The sequence below is a fragment of the Dermochelys coriacea genome, chromosome 1, assembly GCF_009764565.3.
Source record: "Dermochelys coriacea isolate rDerCor1 chromosome 1, rDerCor1.pri.v4, whole genome shotgun sequence".
NCBI lineage: Eukaryota > Metazoa > Chordata > Testudines > Dermochelyidae > Dermochelys > Dermochelys coriacea.
This window is the reverse complement of record NC_050068.2, coordinates 197,122,570-197,148,250: the sequence shown is the minus strand read 5'-3', so window position 1 is coordinate 197,148,250 and position 25,681 is coordinate 197,122,570. Positions and strand designations below refer to the sequence as shown.

General features: G+C 39.9%; 1 protein-coding gene across 7 annotated transcripts in view; it reads right to left on the bottom strand.

The window, feature by feature from the left end:
• SENP7 (SUMO specific peptidase 7) overlaps nucleotides 1–25,681 on the bottom strand; it is an 80,841-nt gene that overhangs the window by 7,054 nt on the left and 48,106 nt on the right. For 5 of the 7 annotated variants that reach the window (XM_038374323.2, XM_038373987.2, XM_038374599.2 and 2 more), the window contains 12 exons: nucleotides 23,328–23,649; nucleotides 20,926–21,098; nucleotides 20,109–20,255; nucleotides 18,502–18,535; nucleotides 17,439–17,621; nucleotides 13,521–13,783; nucleotides 12,191–12,327; nucleotides 9,857–9,973; nucleotides 8,207–8,326; nucleotides 5,197–5,289; nucleotides 2,938–3,155; nucleotides 2,386–2,435 (listed from right to left, as the gene is read on the bottom strand). In XM_038374323.2, coding sequence (XP_038230251.1) covers nucleotides 2,386–2,435; nucleotides 2,938–3,155; nucleotides 5,197–5,289; nucleotides 8,207–8,326; nucleotides 9,857–9,973; nucleotides 12,191–12,327; nucleotides 13,521–13,783; nucleotides 17,439–17,621; nucleotides 18,502–18,535; nucleotides 20,109–20,255; nucleotides 20,926–21,098; nucleotides 23,328–23,649 — 1,857 coding nt within the window. The remainder of the gene's footprint in view (nucleotides 1–2,385; nucleotides 2,436–2,937; nucleotides 3,156–5,196; nucleotides 5,290–8,206; nucleotides 8,327–9,856; nucleotides 9,974–12,190; nucleotides 12,328–13,520; nucleotides 13,784–17,438; nucleotides 17,622–18,501; nucleotides 18,536–20,108; nucleotides 20,256–20,925; nucleotides 21,099–23,327; nucleotides 23,650–25,681) is intronic. The other 2 variants (XM_043511157.1, XM_038374237.2) reach the window with 2 other exon arrangements.

Here is a 25,681-nt window from a genome sequence, read left to right as displayed (position 1 = left end):
GGACTCATTAAATAGTATTTCTTGTTTTTAAAAAATCCCTTTAAAAAAAATATTTTAGCTGCTCCCCTGTTGATGTTTATAGCGATCATTTCATAAAGGGAGAAATTGACTAGCTAAGTAGTATAGTGGGGAATCAATGAAACCCCACAAAGTGCTGTCAAATGCACAAAGTAAACACTGAAAAAATAGGGAAACTTTATAGAAACTTATTTTCCACTAACTTTTCTACTAAACTTAGGTACTGTAACAGGGAAATCTTTTTAAAATAAGTGAGATTTTCAAGGTAACTACATCCCTTTTAAATATTCTCTATTCTAACTGCCACCAACAAAAAATGGAGGTTACTTATCTGTAACTGGAGGTTCTTTGAGATATGTGGTCCCTATCTGTATTCTACATATGGGTATACATGCACACCATGGGCCTGACTCTGGACACTTTTAGTAAGCAGTGTCCTTTGGTCTGCACCTATGTAGTGGAACTCATGTTCTGAGCCGAGGGCACAAAGGGCAGTGTGGACCGATGCATCTCCAGCTCCTTTTCTTACCCTGAATCTAGAGATGATCTGTAACAGCGGGGATGAAGGGCAACAGTGGAATACAAATACACATCTCAAAGAACCTTCAGCTACAGGTAAGTACCTCTGCAGATGGCAAATTCATTTGTCCCGAGTTCAGGGATGGGCAGAGAGGCAGATGCTGCACTTGATGGTGATATGAGGCAGAGCTGGTGGCTGTGGGTAGGAGACAGTTCTTGAACCCAGAAACTCTTGGCATAGTCCCTCTTTGGAGGAAGACGCCCACTGGGGTGGGGAGTAACTAAACTAACTATAAAGACACTAAAATATTACGCCATTAAACAATTTACAAATTGTATTCACAGGTTAACAGAAGAGGAAGGTTGAAGCAAACGTGGGATTCTGACTCAAGCCATGCAGCAGTAAGAAGGAACTGGAGAGGCACCAGTCCTCACTGCCCTTTATGCCCTTAGTTCAAAGCATGAGGAATTCCATTGGATGTGTGCAGACCAATGGACACTGCTGACTAAAATTTTCTGGACTCGGATTCATGGTGCACATGTACACCCATGTGTGGAATACACACAGGGACCATCACTCGAAGAAGCACTAAGGGCTAAATGGAGAGTTTACTCTCAAAGAGGGAGTGAATGGCCCAGAAGAAGCTGCGGAAAGGAACTCTGACTCAGATGCACCTCTCTGGGTCAATTTCTCCAGAGCTCCTGTTTCAGGTTTGGGGGAATATACTGCATCATCTCATTAGTAGCCATACATCATATTCCTGTCCCTTTCATCCAACCAGTTTTATTGAGGAAGGTGCACAGACATGACTCCTACTCCCTTCCCCTTTCTCATCCACTTACTTTCGAAAAGGGAGTACAAGATGCTCAGTTTCTACTTTCCATCTTGTGCCCAGACTCTAGTTCTGACCAAGTCTTATGCAGTCACATGGGGGGGATGGGAGGAGTTCACACCCTTTCAATCCTTTCTGCACCTGCATTAGACTGAGCCACAATCTAGCCCATACCCTTTCTTAAAATCAGCAAATATCTGCCTGCCTGCATTTTTTTCACCTCAGAGTTTGCTCTCCCTGCCAGTCCCAGAGGTGAGAGTTCTGTAGAATCCAACCATCCTAAAGACACTTCTAATTCATAAAGAAGCTCATCTTGCATTACGCCTCTCTCAATCTTTAAAAGAACAAGCAGAGCCCATCAGCTCAAGATTGGGCTCAGAAGATGCAGAATCAAGAAGCTATAAGGGAAACATGTTTGAGATACTATGAAAGTGATAACCCAGCCTAAAAACAATACTGGTTTGGATGCAGATAGTAAACCTTGCAAAACAGTCATGCAAATTTATCAGCCCAGATATAACACATACTCCTCTGTTCTTCACTAGACATTATAATGATTTATTTCCTTATCATTTTGTTCAATATTCAAAAAAACTTGCTCTGTGAGAGTAAAATTTTACAAGGTTGAGCTGTTAAAAACATTAATGGCAAGTATTACCCTCCTCACCACATGTAATTAACTTCTCCTGGAAGTCAACCTACTTTGCTAATGAAGAGCCTGATGGCAAATATCAAGGAGGATTGGAGGGGTCAAGTCAATTTTACAAAAATGTAATTTATTTTAAAGCAGTGACATTCAAGTAGTCTAGTTATGCCAAGCAAAAATAAAACCCAAGCATGTCCTTGTCCAATACATCCAAATATACACTACTACTTGTTATTGTTTACCTAAAAGGACATTAGCAGATAGTTTTGTCCTAAATTTTATTTTTAAATGTAATTTTTAATCTGACCGTGTCAGATTGCCACTAAAGACTTCACAGTTTCTCCCTTGTCAGTACAGAAAAGTACTTACTTCACAATGATTTGACTCCAAATTCGGAGATGAAGCAAGATGATCTTTACCTAGTGTGAGACAGTAAATTTAAAATAAGAACAATTATTTTCTATTTTTTGGCTGAAATATTTGCATTTCTTGATCAATGGCTCTATCCGCATTGTAAAGAAGATGGATGAACATAAACTAGCTTTAGTTCCCTTTGTACAAGCATGTTTGAATGGCTGAATATTGCTGAAGAACCTCACTAGGGTCCCGATCCAACTCGCACTGAAATCATTGAGATTTTTTTCATTGACTTTGATGTGAGTTCGACCAGGATCCTAGTATGGAAACCTTACTTAGGACTAAATCATATGCTGGATCTGCACATGCTACTTCCATTCATGTCTAAGAAAGTTGCCCACAGGCATCAAGAACATAATACAGCCCCTAATATATCAGGAAATTTTACTATATATGGTAACCTAAAAAACCCACTAACTCAGTCTTGCAAAGAATTAAGTTTTCTTTGATAAGTGCCTCATTAAAGCATGAAGCTAACAGTTTTTCTCTTTAAAAAATCACCACCTTCTGAGTGCAGATTGCTCTTTACATCCAGGTCTTCTTTATTCTTCCAGTTATCACTGAAGACCAGCACTGTGTTGGTTCTAACTGTTTCTCTCTTCTTTTCTGACTGAAGTGGAGATTGCCGAGTCTGGGACTGCAGTGACCCCTGATTTGGACAGTCCTCATATACCGCTTCTTCTAACCAAGGAAAGCAAATAACTGCAATGTACCAGTGAGACCTACCATGGGGATGAGAGGAAAAATAAAAAAAATAAAAAGGTCAGCAATTCAGTATTCAAGAGTCCTTTAAACACTGTGGAAAGCCTTTGGTACTAGTGAGCTAATGGAACTAATGCATTGTTGCTCCACTGTATGTCTATCAGTTCTGACCTTTACGATGTTCATTTAGAAGAACACAATGATACACATATACTCCTACTCATTTCACCTCTGCAGCAGGACACTGTTGTAAAGATAATTCTCACTTTCCTGGTTCTCAAGTACTTCTCCTATCTGGTTCTCAACACACACTCCCTGAAAACAAACAAAACAAAAACCTCAGGATACCCTAATCAAATGATCAGTGCCAGGTATGAAAACATGGATATAGTCCACAATATATTCCGCCAACCTGAACACATTTACATGACCTCACTCTGCAGCTGCTCTTTTGTTTTCACAACTTCCACTGACATCAATTATCAACTTCAATGGGACTTCCAAGTATGGGGCAGTGTAGAATCAGGCCCATATATTGGTACCGGTACTGCAGTACTATGTATTGTTCTACAGGGAGCTGCTTACAGGAAAGTACCCAAGTTCATAGGGTATATGATGACAACTAAAAACAAAACAAAACAAGCCTTTCTGCAATAAAGACCCACAAAGCAAAGCTTACTGGAGGGAAGGAAATATCTTTCTTCAAACCAGATGCATATGAAATGTTAACATTTGGAGGAACTTTATTTTAACTAATTATATTTTCCGCACAACGAACAGGATTGCTCTTTATTTTACTTTTAAACTCAGAGTCTATGTAATTATTTTCTTGCTGACCAATGAGAGAGTATCCGCACTTGGAAAAGCTTAACAGTTCTGGGAGTGTTTGTACTGATCAACCAAAGCATTTCTAACTCTGGTACATAATGAGTGCACACCCTAAAACTATTTAGATTACTACCCCACTTCAATTCTGACATTTTAGCCAATCTCCTAAACTGCTAGAGTTAGAGACTAATCTGTTACACCACTGGAAATGCGGGCTCTTCATCTAGGTTAGGGATGGGAAAACTACGGCCCATGGGCCGGAGCTGTTTTAAGCTAGTCCATGAGCTCCCGCTGGGGAGGAGGGTCTGGGACTTGCCCCGCTCTGGCACTCCAGCTGGGATGCCGGGTCGGGGGCCACACCATGCAGCTCAGCCCCATTCCGGTGCTCTAGCTGGGACCCAGGGTCAGGGGCCACTACACACGGCTCCCAGAAGCCACGGCATGGCCTCCTTCAGCTCCTACACGCTCCAATGGCTCCCTCCGGCACTCCAACGGGAGCTGCAGGGGCAGTGCCTGTGGATGTGATAGTGTGCAAAACCGCCTGCCCACACCCCTGCATAGGAGCTGGAGAAGGGACATGCTACTTCTGGGAGCTGCTTGAGGTAAGCGCTGCTCAGCGCCTGCACCCCTAAGCCTCTCCCTATGCCCTAACCCTCTGCCCCAGCCCTGATCCCCCTCCCGCTCTCCAAATCCCTTGATCCCAGCCCGGAGCACCCTCCCGCACCCCAAACCTCTCATCCCCAGCTTCACCCCAGAGTCCATACCCCCAGCCGGAAACTGCATCCCTTCCTGCACTCCTGCCCCAGCCCTGATCCCCCTCCTGACCTCTGAACCCCTCGGTCCCAGCCCAGAGCACCCTCCTACACCCCAAACTCCTCATCCCCAGCCCCACCCCAGAGCCCGCACCCCCTCCCGCACTCCAACCCTAATTTTGTGAGTATTCATGTTCCACCATACAATTTCTATTCCCCGATGTGGCCCTCAGGCCAAAAAGTTTGCCCACCCCTGATCTAGACAGACAGCATGGTGTTTAGTGCTTTAAAAAAATCTATCTAGGATCAGGAATCCCTAGCTTTCTAGTGGCACTTATTTCTATTGCTGGTGGATCATAAAATATTGGACCATGGATATTTCACTGCTCCCTTCAAGAGTAAATTTAAAATCTTTGAAATTTTTAGATTCAGAAAATGGCCCCACAAAAAACTGTTTCTAAAGTATGTGTGTCATACTTACTCCTCATTAACAGGCACAAAGATATAATCTTTATTAAAGATGTTTATATGTCGAGTCCATGTTCTTACTCTTTTATGTCTTCTTTGTGCCACTCTGTGAATACAAAAACAACAATTACCGTTGGTTTGTTTCTTTGGGTTTTTCTGCTGAAGGACTTCAGTGTTGCCAACGTTCATTAACTTACTGCAAGTCTTGCAATATGTGGCGTTCCTCTTAAAGTCGCAGGTACCAGAGTCATGCAATTATGTGAGACTCTCAGCTGACATTGAAAAAAGGTTCCCAGACTTCCCTATTGCAGAGAAAATTTTGTATCATGTGACTCCCCACCCTCACTGTATGCTCAAGGTCAAAAACCAGAATGTAAATAAAATGAACTCTGAATATCTTTTTAAGTGTCATGATTTTGGGGGCCAAACTCATGATTTCTGAATGCTTAGGCCTGGCAATACAGCTGTGTTAACTTAAAATCAAAGCAAATATTTGGGAATAATTTCTTTTTCTGTGTCTGAAAAGAAGGGCTCTGCCAATTTAAACATCTTTAAAGGGAATGTATTTTAAATGTACTGAACATTAATGTGCCCACAAAAGCGTCAGGCTGGAAATTAGCTCCCCGATAAACTCTACTGCTTCCCACCCTAAACAAGTCCTTTTTTAAAAAATCTCAAGAGCAGTTAGAGAGGGGAGATGCAGAGGCTGGCAAAACACCTCATCAAGAATCTCTGAGAAGTCACAGAACAGGTGGACTGATCTGTATACTGAGTAATTTTCTGAGTCTTTTCAGTTAAAACTTATTTGAGCTAGCTTATCCATAGATTTTAAGGCCAGAAAGGACTATTATGATCTTCTAATCTGACATCCTGCATAACACAGTGTGACAAAGTTCCTGCTCTAACTTGGTGGGTTTTGCGCTTATTGGCGGATTTGCTCGCCTTGGAGCTTCACGGCAGCCCTCAGCTTGGCCGTTTTTCTGAACCCACAGTCCAGGTTGACTCCTCCTGTGTCTGACCAGGAGTTGGGAGGATTGGGGGGAACCCGGGCCCGCCCTCTACTCCGGGTTCCAGCCCAGGACCCTGTGGAATGCAGCTGTCTAGAGTGCCTCCTGGAACAGCTGTGCCACAGCTACAACTCCCTGGGCTACTTCCCCATGGCCTCCTCCCAACACCTTCTTTATCCTCACCACAGGATCTTCCTCCTGGTATCTGATAATGCTTGTACACCTCAGTCCTCCAACAGTCCACGTTCTCACTCTCAGCTCCTAGTGCCTCTTGCTCCCAGCTCCTCACATGCACACCACAAACTGAAATGAGCTCCTTTTTAAAACCCGGGTGCCCTGATTAGCCTGCCTTAATTGAGTCTAGTAGCTTCTTGATTGGCTGCAGGTGTCCTAATCAACCTGTCTTAATGGTCTCCAGAAGGTTCCTGATTGTTCTGGAACCTTCCCTGTTACCTTACCCAGGGAAAAGGGATCTACTTAGCCTGGAGCTAATATATCTGCCTTCTATTATTCTCCTATAGCCATCTGTCCCAACCCTGTCACAACAGGCAATAGAACCTCATCCACTAACTCCTGCACCAAGCAATTCGCCATGGAAGATGGTGATATTAGGCTTCTGTAACAATTTCTAAACAAGGATCTTTAATGATTTACAAACATTCATGAACTAAACCTCAATACCCCTTTTGAAGACCAGTATTATTGACTAACCCTATTTTATAGAGAGAAAAATCTAAGGAACCGAATTTAAGGGCTTTGCACAAGATCACACATTGTGAAAGGGCTAGGAATAGAACGCAGATCTCTCCTGGTTCTGTAGTTGAACTACTAGACCATATTTCCTCTCCAACTTACAGTCAAAAAATATAGTTCCATTTTTAAGGGAGACTGTCACAAAATCTTCAGGAAATCAAAACTTAATTTTCACGTTTTCTAATTTAGCATAGGATGATGTGAAAACTATCGAGTGATTTGTAAAGTGCTACATATTAGTCAACTTTGAGTTAAATACACCCTGTTCCAGAAGCCATCTGTATTACTTACAACCTGAACTGTGGCAGTGTCTGTGCGAAGATACAGACAAAGTACTGAGGAAAAGGATGGAACAACTCTGCACCCCCTGCACGTTTCTGTGCTGGCTCTGCATGGACCAACGTAAAGAGAAGGTTTGGGGGCAGGTTAGGGGAGGGGCTATAGGATCCACTACTGTGCAACTCAAAATGAGCACAGGAAGCATGCAGTGGGAAGGGGTCCTATTAAAATCCATAGGCAGGAATAGTACCTGTGAAGAGACTACACTGCAGCGTTCCAGTCAGCCTAGGATCTGGGGAGGAAGGAAGTTATACCTACACACAAAATAGCCAAGTTGCTGTGTGTTAGGAGAGATGAATTTCATCCTCAATGAACAAGGTACATCAAATTTCAGAGAACCTGACTTCTCAGGAAAGAATCTGACTCCATATCAGAGAACTGCCCTTACGCAATATGAAATCTCTCGCAAAAACACGTGTGATTACCACGTGAACTTAATAAATAAAGGGAGTAGCTATACATGCTATGCTTAAAAAGAACAATAAAAAAACCGGAGGTCCTTCTTGCAAAATTGCATGAATCTTCAACAGAGAAGTAATCAAACTAAGTGAACATATATTAAATCCTAGACCCAGAAAAAGAATCTGAAGGAAGGCGAAAGCATTGTTTGTATTTATAATCAAATGTCCATCACAGACAAACTTTAATAAAATCCACCATTGCCATCCTATGACTGCACACCTAAACTGTGACTTGAAGCATATCTGGAAGATCTGAGAACACTCAGAATACTACATGCCAAAGGACACTTTACAGAAGATTATGCGTGATCCATGGAGAACATTCATTACTGGAGAACAACGTATATTACTAATTTGTTTCTTCCCCTTCTAATTAAAACCATGACTGTCAGTACTTGTCTGTTAATGTAACAAATCCTTTACTTGTAAACAGTGACATTATGGCATCTGGAAGTGAACTTACGACAGTTTGGGATCTTCTTCAGAGTTTTTTCCTGTCCTGGTCAGGCACTTATAGAAGAAGCTGCTAAAAATATGCGACCGCTCAGCAAGCTGCTTTGGTGCTTTCTCCAACAAGAGATATCTACCAAAGAAACAACAATTGCAGCTTTTTACTCTTTATGTGGAAATTACCTTCCCCCCTCGACAACATAATCTTCATAAAAATATTAAAATACATCAGGGTTATCTTACATTTTGTAATCAGTTATCTTTATAGCTCCTAGCCATGTCAAAATTTTCTATCTAACTAATTTTAATTGTGTACGGATGGTTATCACTTTAGTATCCAAGTGCCAAACACAGTTATTAAGAGCACAGCCCCACTGAATCCACCCTCTGTCTGAGATTTGTGCCCCAGAATCAATCCTTTCATATTTAAATAATTAAGTTTCTACTAAAATAAGCTTGAAAACATGAACCAACTGTAAAACACACCTGCAAAGAGTATGAAACAACAGGTTACAGGTGTGTATTGTCCCATTCATTACAATTGTATTATTTAATTTCATAGTTAATTCATTAAGTAAAACCCTTCAATTTTTAAAATTACAGAATCCAGGTACCCTGCTGTAGAATTTATTTTTAGTTTATCAGAGAACACTATTCTTCAGCAAAGCCCAGTGTATCAAAACATTCACATGGTGCTATGCTTTGCTTCCCCCGGGGTTAGAAATTTTTGATTGCAATGCTCTCGCTTACTGTTACTGCAGTAAAACTTTCACAAAACAAACAAAGGTGAGCCTTGAACATGCTCTGCAGATAACCAGGATTCTGCTCAGGTTTGAGTCAGCACTTCAGGATACTCCAGAAAAAATGGCAGAAGGCAATGTGGGCTTTGTAAAGCTTTTGCTCCATTTCATATAGCTCCTGAAAGGTGACAGGATACATAAAAGCCCACACTCCCACTAACAATTCCTGGAAGCTGGAACCTCCAGCTGGGGGTGCAGGCTCTGGGGTGGGGCTGAGGATGAGGTGTATGGGGTGCAGGAGGGTGCTCCGGGCTGGGGCCAAGGGTTCAGAGGGCAAGAGAGGGATCAGGGCTGGGGTGAGGCGCAGTTCCCAGCCAATGGAAGCTGCGGAGCTGACGCTTGGGGCGGGTGCAGCATGTGGAGACCCCTGGCTGCCCGTATGTCTAAGAGCTGGAGGGGGGACATGCTGCTGCTTCCAAGAGTCACGAGGAGCCAAGGCAGTCAGGGAGCCTGCCTTAGCCCTACTGTGCTGCTGACCGGACTTTTAATGGCCTGGTCAGCAGTGCGGTCCGGAGTTGCCAGGTCCCCTTTTCGACCAGACTTTCTGGTAGCAAATCAGGCACCTGACAACCCTACTTCACTCACAATTAAAGTACATTCATTTCTGGAGTGGAAACACTACAGCTATTCTGCTCTATCTAGAGTATACAACAGTATCTTTTGGGAGAAGTGAAGAATAAAATCCAGCCAACTTTAACTGCTGGGGAATATAGATAGGCTAAAAACAACAGCCAAAATTGGAAGTAGGCCAAGTCTTTGCTCTATTATAATCACCACAGACTGTTTAGAGATCACCATTTTAGGTTTCAGTCAAAAATAAATTAACATCCAAATGATTCTTATTCCTCCCTTTTATTACTTACTTAAGATAGAAGTCAATGATGACATCATTGAGGAATTCTCCGTATTCTAGACACTCTAGATCCTCTCTTGTGACACCCAGTCCTCCTTTTGTGGGTGGGGCGGGATAAACAATCAAACTAGAAAGCAAAAGTGATGTTATAACAAGATGAGCTATAGTTTAACAAGTCACTTACAAAAAATTCCTAATGCCCATGAAATTATGCTTCAGAAGGCAGTGAAACAATACTACAGAGATTCATAGATGTACATTACCTAAGCAAAAATCTTTATGGACTGTGTTTTATGCTAGTTCAAGCAGATGTATTGACAGGCTACTAAGATATAAATGATTCTACTTGTCTAATTATCCTCGCTCACATCTCTTCACAAAGCTATTATGAAGTTCCCACTTCATGAAAACCTGACAAACCTCCACCTTTTCTTCATTGTTTGAGCCTGACACATTAACCATTGCTATGGATTCCAATATATGCATCCAAGATCTTTGTGATCAACACAAAGTATTCAGCATTTGGCAGAAAATTATCAAGAACTTAAACTAATACATATTTTGAAAGGGAATGATGAAATAATAGGAATAATAGGAAATGTGTCATTAGAATGACCACATTCATGGAAATGTTCTAAAAGAACGAGCACTTTTGCTCAATCTATGTACTTTCACAGTGACTCTAATTAAACACTTGGAATTATCTCAGTACTCTATTCCTAACACTATCATACATGTGTAAAATTGAGTATTTGCACTACTACAGTAATATTGCACATAATGTAACACTGCAAAACCTGAGTCAATAATACACAGAAATGACTGAAACTGACCGTTTCCAAAAAATCAGGGGAAAAGAAGTATCAGTATTCTGGTTTTGTATATAACTAAAGCCATCTATAAAATCTTGTCCCTTATGTAAAAAGCATATGGCAGGCGTGTCTCTTTCTATAAAAGCTGTTAAAACAGTGGCTTTCTAAACTCACCATTAACCCAGATGTACAGTGTATGGTCAAAAAGAACAGGAGCACTTGTGGCACCTTAGAGACTAACAAATTTATTAAAGCATAAACTTTTGTGGGCTACAGCTCACTTCATTGGATGCATAGAATGGAACATATAGTAAGAAGATATATATGAAGATATATATACATATACAGAGAAGGTGGAAGTTGCCATACAAACGTAAGAGGCTAATTAATTAAGATGAGCTATTATCAGCAGAAAAAAAAACCTTTTGTAATGATAATCAAGATGGCCCATTTAGACAAAAAGAAAAGGAGTACTTGTGGCACCTTAGAGACTAAAAAATTTATTTGAGCATAAGCTTTCGGGAACTACAGCTCACTTATTTGTTAGTCTCTAAGGTGCCACAAGTACTCCTTTTCTTTTTGAGAATACAGACTAACACGGCTGCTACTCTGAAACCTGCCATTTAGACAGGTGACAAGAAGGTGTGAGGATACTTAACTTACGGAAATAGATTCAATATGTGTAATGACCCAGCCACTCCCACTCTCTATTCAAACCCAAGTTAATGGTATCTAGTTTGCATATTAATTCAAGCTCAGCAGTTTCTCATTGGTCAGTAACTTAGCACAGTTCTGAACTTGAAACATTTCGCCATTACACTCTCAAATAATAATAATAAGAGGATCTACATTTCTTCCTACTAAGGACATGGTACACTGATAATCTAAGGAAGTTAGTTTTAAATAAATATTTGTTAAATATTTGATAATATTTGACTGTGTTAAGTGGGGAAAGATACAATACAGATTCTCAGGTGATTTAAATCAGCACTGATATCATTTACATCATCATTTACACCAGCTGAAGGTTTAGCTCTGCAGTTAACATTTACAATGTAAAAACTCAATTCCAGGCCAATACTCATACTACTTGATTTGAACAGTGTACGAGTATTTCCACTTTTAATCTCTCAAACAAAAACAAAACAGTGTAAAACTTTCAGCTAAAATGAAGTGTGTGTAGGAATACTGGCCCACATTGGATGTAGGTGAACTATGGCTTTAAATTGAGTTGGGATATTAGCATGAGTCACAGGCTAAAAGCCTGTGAAGAAAAAGGATGAAATCGTGAAAAAGAAGAGATGTTGTGTTAAGACTTATAGTAACCCTCTGAAATATCTTATTTAAAGTCTGGACTAAATAAATCAAAATAAAATTCTGTTAATTGTGTACCACATGCACCTTTCACCCAAAAATCTCAAAAGTGATTTACAAATATTAATTAAGTCATTAATTTATTCCAGCTATTTACTTATGTAATTTGCAATCATGGGCTTTTTTCTTAACTGCTCATTTAAATAAAGCATACATACTTCTGAACTGGTCCAGTTTCCCTTATTTCTTTCCACTCATCATCTGACTTAGATGACAGAGAAATGGAATAACAACCACCATTTTGCTTCTGCAACAGAGCATAACTCGGCTTGGTGACATTTGCTTTTGGTTCCTGCTGGTGAGAAAAAAAAAACCTAAACAAAAAAATCATCTTTATACACAAGTGAACACACAGCAAAGGCTAGAAGTAAAACAAACCTAAGTACATCTTGCTATCTACAATAAATCTTCATTTATTATTCAATTAATTCATTATTCATTAATCTTCATATTTTGTCCCCTTTCTCCTCCTGACAAAACCTACCTGCTGGCTAGCAAAAACAGAACACTTACATGCAACATAAGCAGTTCAGTGGTAATTGGACCTGTGAACCAAAGCGCACAAATAAACAATAGGTGACACCTATACAGCATTTTTCTCTTCAAAAAATTGCATCCGATGAAGTGAGCTGTAGCTCACGAAAGCTTATGCTCTAATAAATTTGTTAGTCTCTAAGGTGCCACGGGTACTCCTTTTCTTTTTGCGAATACAGACTAACACGGCTGCTACTCTGAAACCTCTCTTCAAAATGGTTTACAAACATTAGTCAGCCATGTGAATTGGGCAGCATTATTCTCACCTTTTTGAAAAGGAAATAGAAGCAGAAATGATAAGGCTAGAATGTCAGAGGTGCCAAGTACTCCATTGGTTTCAATGGGAGCTGCAGTTATTGGGCACATCAAGCCTTTAGTGACTTGGCAAAGGCTACAGAGCTATCACAAAAGCAGGGAGCAAAACAGATGAATTCTTGGCTTCTAGTTTTGTACTCAGACCAACCCACCCTTCCTATACCAATACTCTTACTAAATAGAACAAATGTGTCTGATTTTTGACATTTGGGGACTTGGTCAGTTTCATACTTTCAGCTTCCAATTTTTCCCTCAAAGAGACGCATATCAGGGCCAGACTGTGCAATACACCCAGTGCCCTACAATGGCCTGCACACTTAGAAGCAAAAGGCAGGAATGGGATCCTTGTGCTTCTCTGAATGCAAGAACCATGGTTCTGGCTGGCTCTTGCACAGGTTTTGTACAATGGCAGAGGGCCCCTTGAACCCTCCTCCTGTGCACCCTAACAGGGGACAATCTAGCATTTAATGCAGAATGTAATTATTGCCTCATTATGAAGGATACACTAACAAATGTTATCGATTCTTAACTATGGATACAGATACTTTTATTTTCTGTGAATAATTGAAAATGGCTTGATTTCTCTACTGGCAGTAAGTGACTTGACTCCAATGAATCATTTGAGAGTCATTTATTAACCTGAGGTAGGGGGTTCACAAGAACTGGAGTGCTGCTCCTCTGCGTCTGCTGCTGAAACGAAGCCTGGCAACAATTCATAAAGGAGCTTTCCTCAGGTGACAAGTCCTTAAACAAAGGTAATGCCTGCTTCCAAGACAAGTAGTCAGAGAGATCTGGGGACCTGTTTTTCTTGCTCACTTCCGCAATCACCTCATTCAGCTTAATCTGTTCTCTTTCCGTGAGTGGTTGGAAGAGTTCAAGGAAAACAAATTCGCTAGATTTGGCTGTCAGAAGAAAAAAGACAGAGCATTAACTGAGACTGACGAGACATGGCAGAACTTCAGCAACAGTTGCATAGACTATAATTGTCAGATCACAGCACTGATTTGTTTAAAGAAGTTACAATTTACATTTCAAAAGTTTTAAATTAAATTTAACAGGCAAAAAACAGACAAGCATAAAAATCCTAATAGTGCCTCCTTAAGGTTTACTATTATACAATAATGCCTCAAAATAATTTGGGCCGATATTCACAACTGCCTACTGGATTAGGCTTACGTTTACCACTAATTTCAATGCATCTGAATTCTCTGAGGATTTAGTCTTAATTTTTAGAGCTAGTCATCACGAATGCATAACTCAATTACAACTTGTACTCGATGGGGACTACATCCTGAAAGAAATCTTTCCTGAATCCCCTCTTCTGGCCTTCAAACACCCCCCAACCCTCCTCATCAGAAACAAGCTACCCACAAAACAGGACACATCAACTCAAAGCAGCACCGGACCTTGCCAGAACAAATGCAAAACCTGCAGACGTATCTCCACTGTTATGATGATCAACTCTCCACATAACACATCCTTCAAGATCCATGAGTCCTACCCATGCCTATCACAACATGTGGTTTAAACCTCATCGAGTGCACTAAATGCCCCAACAACACTTATGTGGGTGAAACCAGACAATCACTCTGCTCTCAAATGAACTCACACAGGAAAACGATGAGACAAGAACACCGTATCACCTACAGGTGAACACTTTTCACAAGTGTATTTTCACAGGAGTATTTTCCACTGAATGCATCCGATGAAGTGAGCTGTAGCTCATGAAAGCTTATGCTCAAATAAATTTGTTAGTCTCTAAGGTGCCACAAGTACTCCTTTTCTTTTTGCAAATACAGACATGGCTGCTACTCTGAAACTTTTCACAAAGCAATCACTCTCTATCTGACCTCTCAGTCCTCATTCTCAAAGGAAAGCTGCACAACACCTTCAAAAGATGAGCCTGGAAGCTTAAATTCGTAACTTTACTGGACACTAAAAAATCATGAACTGAAGGGAGAAACTAGATTTATGGCTTATTACAACTATCTATCCCACTAACAACCTTCACCCCCTATGGTGCTTCCCTCCCCCCATTCCTTCCTTCCCCTGTGACTGGAGGGATGTTATCAGGCCACTTCACCTTGAATGGCCCCTTGAAATATGTGTTAATGACTTATGCTAAATAATCTCAAAAAGAAAAGGAGTACTTGTGGCTGTAGCTCACGAAAGCTTATGCTCTAATAAATTTGTTAGTCTCTAAGGTGCCACAAGTACTCCTTTTCTTTTTGCGAATACAGACTAACACGGCTGCTACTCTGAAACCTGTCGCTAAATAATCTGTTCCACATTCTATTAGCTGTGACACTATGTTTCCTAGAAAAGCTCTGTGTAGCTCGAAAGCTTGTCTCTCATCAAGACACTAAAGTCCAGTAAAAGACATTACCTCACCCAACTTGTCTTTGTAAGAGTATGTCTACACTGCAATTAAAAAGCCATGGCTGGCCCATGCCAACTGACTCGGGCTCGGGAGACTTGGACTGCAGAGCTGTTTAACTGCAGTGTAGGCTTCTGGCTTGGGCTGGAACCCTCCCACCTTGCAGGGTCCCAGAGTCCTCTGGGTACCTCTACACATAAAACACTACAGTGACACAGTGGCACCGCTGCAGCTGCGCCGCTTTAGCACTTCAGTGAACGCCTCACGTCAGCATAGGTAATCCACCTCCCTAAGAGACAGTAGTTAGGTCGACGGGAGAATTCTACTGTTTAGAATTCTACTGTCAGTTTAAAAAATGCATCACTCAGGAGTACAGATTTTTCATCCCCCCCCCAGCAACATAGTTAAATCGTCCTAAGTCCCTAAAGTAGACTAGGCCTCACTCAGATCGCTCACTTTACAAAACTCCTATTCCATGCGTAAAAGCTAATGCTTACCCTAAATTCTCTCTTTAAATAGAAGGAAGCACATTTATGGGTTAGAAGTACTACTGAATCTCAAGGAATACTGAAACTACAGTTTTTAATAATGGTCATGTGGTTGCTCATTTATGAGTCAAAATATTGTGGGCTCAGACCAGTCATGAGAGATTCTCTGTGTCACTTCAATTATTGATTTTCGTCCTGTTTCCTATTTTCTCTCTTTTAACAACAGTAATGTGGTTCATCATCTCCACGTCAGAGTTGGTACATCAGACAATTACCTCATTCCTGCCTAATTTATAAGGTCTCTGAATGTATGAAGGAGAATTATATCCCCACATTATTTCTTACATGGCATTACAGATGTGTTCAGTGCTTTACAAAACAAAGACAATCTCTGCCCAAAAGACCATAAAAACAAGTTAAATCTATCTGCATTTGACCTCATGGGATTTTTCTATTTTATCCAACAAGACTGCACCACAGTGTTACAGCATCATTTTTGAAGATTCAATACATCTCCTGCTGTCTTCCAAGATATTCTTCTTTCACATTCACCATCAGAAGACAGAATCCCTGGAGAACACCATACCTGCTCTTAAAGAGATACTTATTATAGTCAGCCTGATTTTAAAAGCCATCTGTGATAGAGCAGAGAAACCTCCCACCGGCAGAAAAGGGGTTAAAGAGAGTGTATAGGTCCAGCTAGCCCCCACATACCTACAGCCAATGACAGGCCCAGAGGGGGAAGGAGAGAGAGAACCTGGCTCAGGTTCAGGGTTGACCAGCGAAGAGAGGCAAGCGGTAGCTCTGCCTCTTCATGACGGGAGCTTCAATACAAGCCTGACAGCCACTGGGGGAGAAGCACTGTGTCCCTGACCAAGAGATACTGTTGAGGAGACTGGGGAGCATCTAGCAGTGAGTGAACAGTTATGATTTGAATGTAAAAGACATTGTGGGACTAGGACACTCCAGCCTTACATCTGTCCCCACTCAGAGGGATCTGATACCGCAAAAGGTCCACAAGGCGGTGCTACTCCAGGTGAGCCACTAGAAATTGTTTGGACTATAGGGGCCTTGCCCAAAATTGAAGAGCCGTAAGTAGGAAGTAGCTCATGGCAGCAGACTTGGACTCTGCCAGGGGGACCCTGTTGATGTTACTTCACACACGGCACAGGACCCCCTACCATACTCCCTTACAGGCTGAGACCCAGAGGCAAGTGGAGCCAGAAGTTTTCCAGTCTAAGGTGAGAGAACCAGACACCTCTACCACCTGGTCATAGAAGAAAGGGGCCAAAAGTCAGGTTGCTAACCAGCTGGCTGCCTGGCCTTCTGAGGCCGCACTATCACACCAGCCATTTGCAGAATAGAATGTTGCACAGTTCAGAGGGGCACATTTATTTCTGTACTTTTCACACAATTTCCCATCAACTTCACTGAGCTTTAGACAGCCATTAATTTGTTGAATTTTTGCATTACATTAGATTAACTTTACTTCCCCTTTTAAGGAAAGCCAACTAAATAGATGAATTTTGAGAAAGCAAAACTGACCACTTTCTACCTTTAAATAATTAATGGTCTCCTATTTCTCAAATTTAAAATCTGAAATAGCCACCTGATTGCATGCTTATATATAGCAATCAAATTTTTTTCATAATGTCTTAAAGGGGCCAGTGAATAGCCCTATCATATACTCACATGGCTTGCTTAAAACAGACTTTTCTAATTGGGTTTCGATCTTTTCTACATAGTCTGCAGACAGCCAAAGGAAAATGAAAGTGCTAGTCCTTGAAGAGTGACAATCTTCATTATTCCTCCACAGGCCAAACTTTCTTAGGTGTACGGTATCCACTGACAACTCTATGTTCTTATTAGGAGCCACTGTTGGAAACCGGGTTTAAAATAAGCAGATCTTACCACCGAGATACACACACAAATATATTGCATATTAAGACACACAAAATAAAAGTCAAATGCCATTGTATCCAACTTGTGCAGCATGAGTAGTACGTGAAGACAACTACTCTTCTAAGACTTGCACTCGAAACAGAAAGTTACAAAGTTGTAATACAAAAGCACAACTGCACAAAAATGGGATTGTTTATAAAAGTTCTAACTCATTTTCTCTAAGAATAATTGTAGTTATATTAATTCTCTACCTATTAAATTTAAATTTAATTGTGTCAAAGACCCTACTCCCCTTCTTTCAGTCAATTCATCTGTCATCAATTAAGAATGGCAGAGTAACACTTCTCAATGAGTAGTGGTTATACGCTCATTAAGTTATAATACTCTGAACAGCTGACTTAACATTAAAATGCTGGTTTATACTTCCTTATCTTTAGTTGATTAAGGAATTTCCTTCAACTCTAACATGTAACATTTCACTTGGACTGCAAAAATTTATGTGTATGCTTAACTTCAAGTACATGTCCAGTCCCTTTTACTTTAATGAAACTACTTGCTTTTAAAATTAAGCACATGCTGCTTAAGTCTTTGCAAGATCAAGGCCCCATATATAACAGTGATGGACTCATTATAAATATCACAGATGCTACTGAAATAGTTAAAAGTTACTAAGCTATTAATTACTGTATCATAAGAACTCCCTCACTTTGGTCTAAATGCCATATTGAAAACAATTAAGAAGGGAAAGTGCTTGCAGAACAGTAAGTTATACAAAATGTTTTCATAGAAAATGTGTTAGTGTTTTGCACATGGTTTTGTTAAGAGGCGGACATGATGCAATACAGTATCTTACCTTGAAATGGGATCTTAATATACCTTGTAGTAAACTTAAAGGAAAAATTAAAAACAGTAAAAATTAGTTTTTCAACATTATTGCTCAAAACAGTTAAACAGCACACATTTATTTTCTGTACATTCCTCTTTCTGCTCAGCTGAATAAGCTGAGAGAAAAAAATATTTGATTTAAGAACACAGGCCAACATTTTTTTGATCAGGGTGCCTAATGTTAGGCTCCTAAATCCATACTAAGGCATCTAAATAACTCCAATCTGATTTTCGGAGATGCTTCAGCATCTCAAATCTCCCTGGAGTCAATGGTAGCTAGCGAGAGGGCCAGCTCCCCTAAAAACCTGGTCACTTTTAAGTAGGTCCCTAAATATGAATACAGGAGCCTACTGAAACAACCATTTTGGCAGTTGTCTTATACAAATAATTTAAGAACTTTTGTATAAGCAATCACATGTCGGTACAGTTCTGTATCTTACATGCATCTTAGGGCAAGAAGTCTAAAACTATTGACAGAATATGTGGAAACTATAGATAAAAAAAATCTAGTTGAAGAAATACTCCTCCTGTGGTCATTTTAAACTGAGATTATCCTCTATACTTAGTCTTCACTTTTCCCTCTCCTTACCAATCTAAAGGCTAAGAATTAAACTGTTTAGATAAAAATTTTAAATTCTGGCTATTGATACTGATTCTATGGAAGTCACAAATTATGGTTCGAATGATTTTGGCAAGTCTTTATTTCATTAGACTTTAATGATACATTTTATTACTGTATGCGAATCTGTTTCACAGGGCACACTAGCAATGGGAACAGATGAAATTATTACTAAGAAATACCCTGAAGTATGAATCTATAAACCAGAACTGAAAAGTGTATCCAAACAAAAACTCTGATTTTTTTTAATTGCAGTATGTACACCGAGTCTGGTCTGGGAGTTGCGGAAATCCCAACACTTCGTAACCTACCTGGGCTATGGTTTAATCTGTTTCTTGATTTATATTTTTTATAACATGGTATGTATGTTGCCCCCTCTGTCCATACTAAGATTTTGGTGCTGTTTTAATGCTCTTTGTTTTAAAACTATGATATAGAGTGCATATCTTTAAATGAGAAGTTTTGAAGCACACTGTCCATCTGGAATACAAACATTAGGGTTTACTTTGTTCTAAGATCTGCAGTATTCCAGTAAAACACCAATGCTCTTGGTTTCAAGAGATGTTACGTCTGACCAGGCCAGTTTATGCTTTCCCACTGTAATTTTAAAAAATTGCCCCAGTTTGATTTATGATTGAGAATGTAAGTACCCTGCCTTCTCATATAAATCTTGCTTTCTGAAAACTTCAGAGCATGGATTCCTTGGAAAACATCAACAGCCTTCCAGCTCACTGAATGGAACATATCAGTACAACAGATAGGAGGTGATGAGTTACATGGACACCTCTTGATCAAAACAACTGGTAGGAAGGGGGCAGGTTTAATTTCAGAGTTATCAGTCTTCTTTCAGGACTTTTCATCCTTTGAAGTCTATTCATAATATGTGGAACTTGGCAGAAGTTTGGCTTTAAAAATAAAAATAAAAGTCCCATCACAGTAATAATAAGTCAACTTACCATAAGACAACCTGTTGACATTCCTTTTATGTTTCCTATATACAGTGTAGTAATCTTAATATCCAGTGCTGGCTCCATCTGTTTATTGGATGTGTTACAGGAAGGTAAGTCTGTGGAAGAGTTATCTTCAAGTGGTTCAGTTGAAACCTATATAATTAGAAATATTTTAATACAGTGCTTGGAATGAGTGTTTTAGCCCTAACCTCAAGGTAATTCCCCCATGAGTTATTTTTCAAACAGGTTTTCCATATTACAAGATGCATACGTTATTACTACTAAGGAACGAGTTCTGGAGTTTATCCCCGCAAGGGGTGAGAGGCAACTCTCTCTTCCTAGTTTGTGCCACTTCATCAAAATATAACAGTGCTCTTTCAGCTCCATCTCTTTGCAAACTGATCTAACACAAAAGAAGACCCATACAGTACAGCAGCAGCAAATATCCCTTTTCCCACATCAAACCTACACAATCCAACTTAAAACCAACATTCAAGGCATGTTGTAATACTTCATCTATAGGAAAAGACAGCAATGTGTCTTCTAACTCGGTACAAGACTACATGCAGAGATGCTCCAGAGTTAGACTGAGTACAGCAACACAAAACCCAGTGGTATATGATTGGTCAGTGAGTTATTGAACTTGCTTTTATCATGAGTTTTAGATTCAAATCCCATTTTTAGGCCAATGGGAAATGAACAGTTTTAGCATATGTTATTGTAGCCGTGTCCGTCCCTGGATATTAGAGAGACAAAGTGGGTGCAGTAATATCATTTGTTGGACCATCTTGTGTTGGTGAGAGAGAGAAGCTTTTGAGCTTACACAGAGCTGCTCTTCATCTTCAGTTACATCTTGCAATAGCTCTTCTGCCAAAGGTAACTCAGGCTCTTGCTCTGTTTCTTTATTATCAGTTGTGTCATCATGCAGAGGCTGCAGATCCAGCTTTTCTGGGTCTTTTGGTTCAGATGATCCTTCATCGTCGCTGGAAAGAACAACTAAAGAGGAAAATCCATTTTTATAAGACTCAGATTTAAGAATAAATTGTAACTCCTATCAAATCACAGATTTTTGGTAAGAAAAAAAAAGCCTGTCTGCAATTGACACTGGGGTTTAATTAAACCCCCATTAAACAGGATGTTACACTGCCTTGGCAGACCTTGGATTGAACTATGCACTACCATGTAAGCAATCCACATTACATACATTCATACACATACAAATGCAAGTGTATGTATGTCTCTCTCATTGGCTTGGAAGGGGCAGAGAAGACTGCAAAGAAACTTCTGTAATGCAGACTGACCTCCGTTGCTCTGCACAACCCCTACTGGCTAATTTAAGAGTGGCATTTACAAGCTCCTAAGAGTTCCACCCAGTCTTCAGCTAAAAGTATGTTAATGTACAGCTGCAGGGATACAAGGAGGGCAGGAGAGTGAAACACCAAAAAGGACACTGAATAAAATAAGCTTAGATTTAATGCAACACTATGGTTCTGACTTAAATGATCACGAAATAAAGGAGATTCAAAATTAAGGTTGACACCTTTACTCACTCCGATATGATTTTTATACACACACACACACACACACACACACACACACACACACACACACACACACACACACACACTTTCAACAAGATTACTGGTCTAGCAGATGGGGTGAAGCTGTAGATGTGATATATCTTGATTTTAGTAAGGTTTCTGACACAGTCCCACATGACATTCTCATAAGCAAACTAGCAAAATGTGGTCTAGATGAAAGTACTATAAGGTAGGTGCATAATTGGCTGAAAAACCACACTCAGAGTAGTTATCAATGGTTCGCTGTCAAACTGGGAAGATTTATTTAGTGGGGTCTCACAGGGGTCTGTTTTGCATCTGGTACTATTCAATATTTTCATTAATGACTTGGCTAATGGAGCGGAGAGTATGCTTATAAAGTTTGCGGATAATACCAAGCTGGGAAGCATTGCAAACTCTTTGGAGGAAAGAATTAGTACTCAAAATGACCTTGACAAATTGGAGAATTGGTGTGAAATTAACAAAATGAAATTAAATAAAGACAAGTGCAAAATACTACTGTTAGGAAGGAAAAATCAAATGAGGAAAACTGGTGAGGCAATAGTACTGTTGAAAAGGATCTGGGTATAGGGGATCACAAACTTAGTATAAGCCAACAATGTGATGTAGTTTAGAAAAAGGCTAATACAATTCTGAGGTGTATTAACAGAAATGTCAGAGCTAAGACACAGGAAGTAACTGTCTAGCTCTACGCAGCACTCGTTAAGACATAGCTGAAGTACTGTGTCCAATGCTGGGCACACACTTCAGGAAAGATGTGGATAAACTGGAGCGAGTCCAGAGGAGAGCTACAAAAATGATAAGAGCTTTAGAAAACCTGACCTATGAGGAAAGGTTAAAAAACTGGGCATGCTTAATCTTGAGAAAGGAAGACTGATGGGGGACCTGATTACAATCTTCAAATATGTTAATAGCTGTAGTAAAAAGGAAGGTGATCAATTGTTCTCCATGTCCACTGAAGGTAGGACAAGAAGCAATGGGCGTAATCTGCATTAAGTGAGATTTAGGTAAAATAAAAATATTACGAAGCTAAGATATTGAGGTTAATATATTAGGAAAATCTTTGAAACTATAAGGATAGTTAAACATTGGAAGAGGCACTGAGAAATACCCAACATTGGAGGTTTTTATTAACAGGTTAGACAAACACCTCTCAGGGATGGTCTAGATATATTTGGTCTTGCCTCTGTGCAGGTGGCTAGATTAGATGACCTCTCGAGGTCCCTGCTAGTCTTACATTTATATGATTTTATAATTGTATAGAACCTTTTACCAAAAGATCTCAAAGCAATTTTCAGGCATTAATGAATTAAGCCACAACACATATCCTTAAGGTAGCTAAATATTTCTCTCATTTTAAAGCTCAGAAACAAGCAGAGTAACTTGCCCAATATCACACAAGTCAGTTGCAGAACAAGGAACAGAACCCAGAAATTCCATCTCCCTAATGCTGTTCCTTAACTACAAGACCATCCATTGCAATAATACATATTATGCACTGTTCTGAGATTTGTGCAATGCTTTAGTGATACTGTGATCTCTGATCCATATATTCTAATTCAAGTATTTACATTAGTAAGTCATGCCTGCCTCTTCTAAGTTTCTAAAAAGATCAATAAATATAACTATCAGATATATTACATACTTGGCTCAGCTGAAACAAATGACTGATTGCCCTCGCAGATTCTGTTGCGCAACTTACTCAGATACTCTGACATGTTCATCTTTGGTTTACCAGAAGTGCCAACTAGCGGGGAAATCCTCACATCCTCACTGGTGGTAGAATACTGCTTCTGCAATGAACTCCTGGGAGGATGCTCTGAGCAGTGTTCCTTTGCACAGCTGAGAGCTGGTTCCAAATAGTCATGGATGAATGTTTCTTTACATTCTGCCTCTACAACCAGGGAAACATTTTCCTGAATCAGGCCAGATCTGTGGCCCTGGGTTGAAATTATCCTTCGTTCTTTCTAGAAAACAAAAATCAAAGATTTAATCTTTTCTGGGGTGCAAAATATACATTTGTTTCTTGACCTTGCTGAGATGACTGAGTTCTGTGACCACTGACTTACACAGCTAGCAAGGTAAAAGAGATGTTGCTTAACATTTCAGACGGAGCTAAGTTTAGGACTCAGACTGGGGTTAATTCTTCTTCCCCCATCTTTTGACAATGCAGAACGTTTACTTGATATATTGTAAGCAGAGAACAACCTTTCTGACCATGATTATTTTCAAACTGAACAAGAAACCAGTGTCTAATCATCTGGCAGCAGCCCCATGGGCTGCCACAGATGGGAGTTAGAAGTGCTTGTTGCCTATCAAAAGCAGAGCTGGGGGTATTGAATTACTCTCAGATTCAGCCCATTGGGAGTTCAGGGCCTGATCCAAAGCCCACTGATGTCAATGACAGTCTCTTCACTGACTGCAAGGGGCTTTGGAGTAAGTGCTTACAGAGCACCTATCATTGGAGCATTCAGGTGCTTGAACACAGATGACTTATATTGGACTCTGCTCTTACCTTCTGCAAGTTCAGTTTCTCAAACTTGAATTCCTTTGCCCCTTTTCCCCCCTTGCTTAACAACTGATCAGAATAAACTATTTATCATCTCCAGGACTTCAATAACCAACTTGCAGTTCATAATTTTAATATATTTGAAGGTTATGGTTTATTCTCTTCTATCAGTGAAGGAAGCTATGCTACTAAATTTATGCTTTAATTAGCTTAGTGCATTGCAGTGTAATAATAATTAATGGTTCCAAAGCACACTTTAAGCCATGGTTTAGCATTTTAGATAAGAATAAAAAGGGTTAAAACTGAAATGAGGTTAAAAAAAAAGTAATTTTGGAAATGAAAAAAACAGTGAAAGAGGAAAATTAGCACAGCAATACATTCTGCTACTTAGGCATCAATGCTGGAAACACTTAAACAAGTAACTCTACATACCTGAGTAGTCACACAAATTCAAATTGGACAATAAGGAGGTGATATTTAAAGTACATCAGAAACATAAAAAATCCTAAGAGTATTGGCCCATTATGAGACAAAAATGGGGAATTAATAATAATGCACAAAAGGCAAAAGTGTTCAATATATCTGCTCTGTATTTGGGGAAAAACAAATGCTGTCATCATATAACACTCTTTCAACTCCACTAATATCTAGTTAAATATCAGCTACTAAAAGTTAAACATTTTTAAAATCAAAAGCAGGTCTGAATAACTTGCATCTAAGAGTTTTGAAAGAGCTGGCTAAAGAGCTCACTGGACCATTAATGTTGATTTTCAATTAGTCTTGCACACGGGGGCAGTCCCAATGGACTGGAAAAAAAAACTAAGGTTATGCCAACGTTTAAAAAAAGTAAACAGGATCACTCAGGTAATTACAGGCCTGCCACTCTGGCATCGATCCCAGGCAAGGTTATGGAGTGGCTGATATGGGACTCAATTAATAAAGAATTCAGGGTAATATAATTAATACCAATCACCATCGGTTTACAGAAAATAGATCCTGTCAAACTAACTTGATAGCTTTTTTTGATGGAGATTACATTTGATTGATAAAGATAGCAATACTGATATGATATAGTTAGACTTTTGTAACGCATTTGACTTGGTAACACATGATGGATTAAAAAACTAGAATGACATAAAATCAGCATGGTACTATGATGGGATGCTCACGCCACACCAGCCCTGAAGGGGTTAAGGTGGCCCAGAAAGGGCTAATTAATCTACACAGTTGCATCTCTTGGGAGGTTCAGGGATTTATAAAGAGTAATTGCTGATGGAAGCCCAGCTGGGGGAGAAGCTGGGAAAGGATTATAAAGACAGGAAGTTTGTAGTAGCAGGAGGGCTGCAGGGAGAGAGTCTGTAGTCATTCTCCAAGAGCAGAGAGGTAAGAAGGAGGAAACCCAGGGTGGAGAATAAGTAGAGCCTTGTGCAGATACAAAATATATACCCACAGATGCGGACATCCAAGTATAAAAAATTGCTATCCACGGA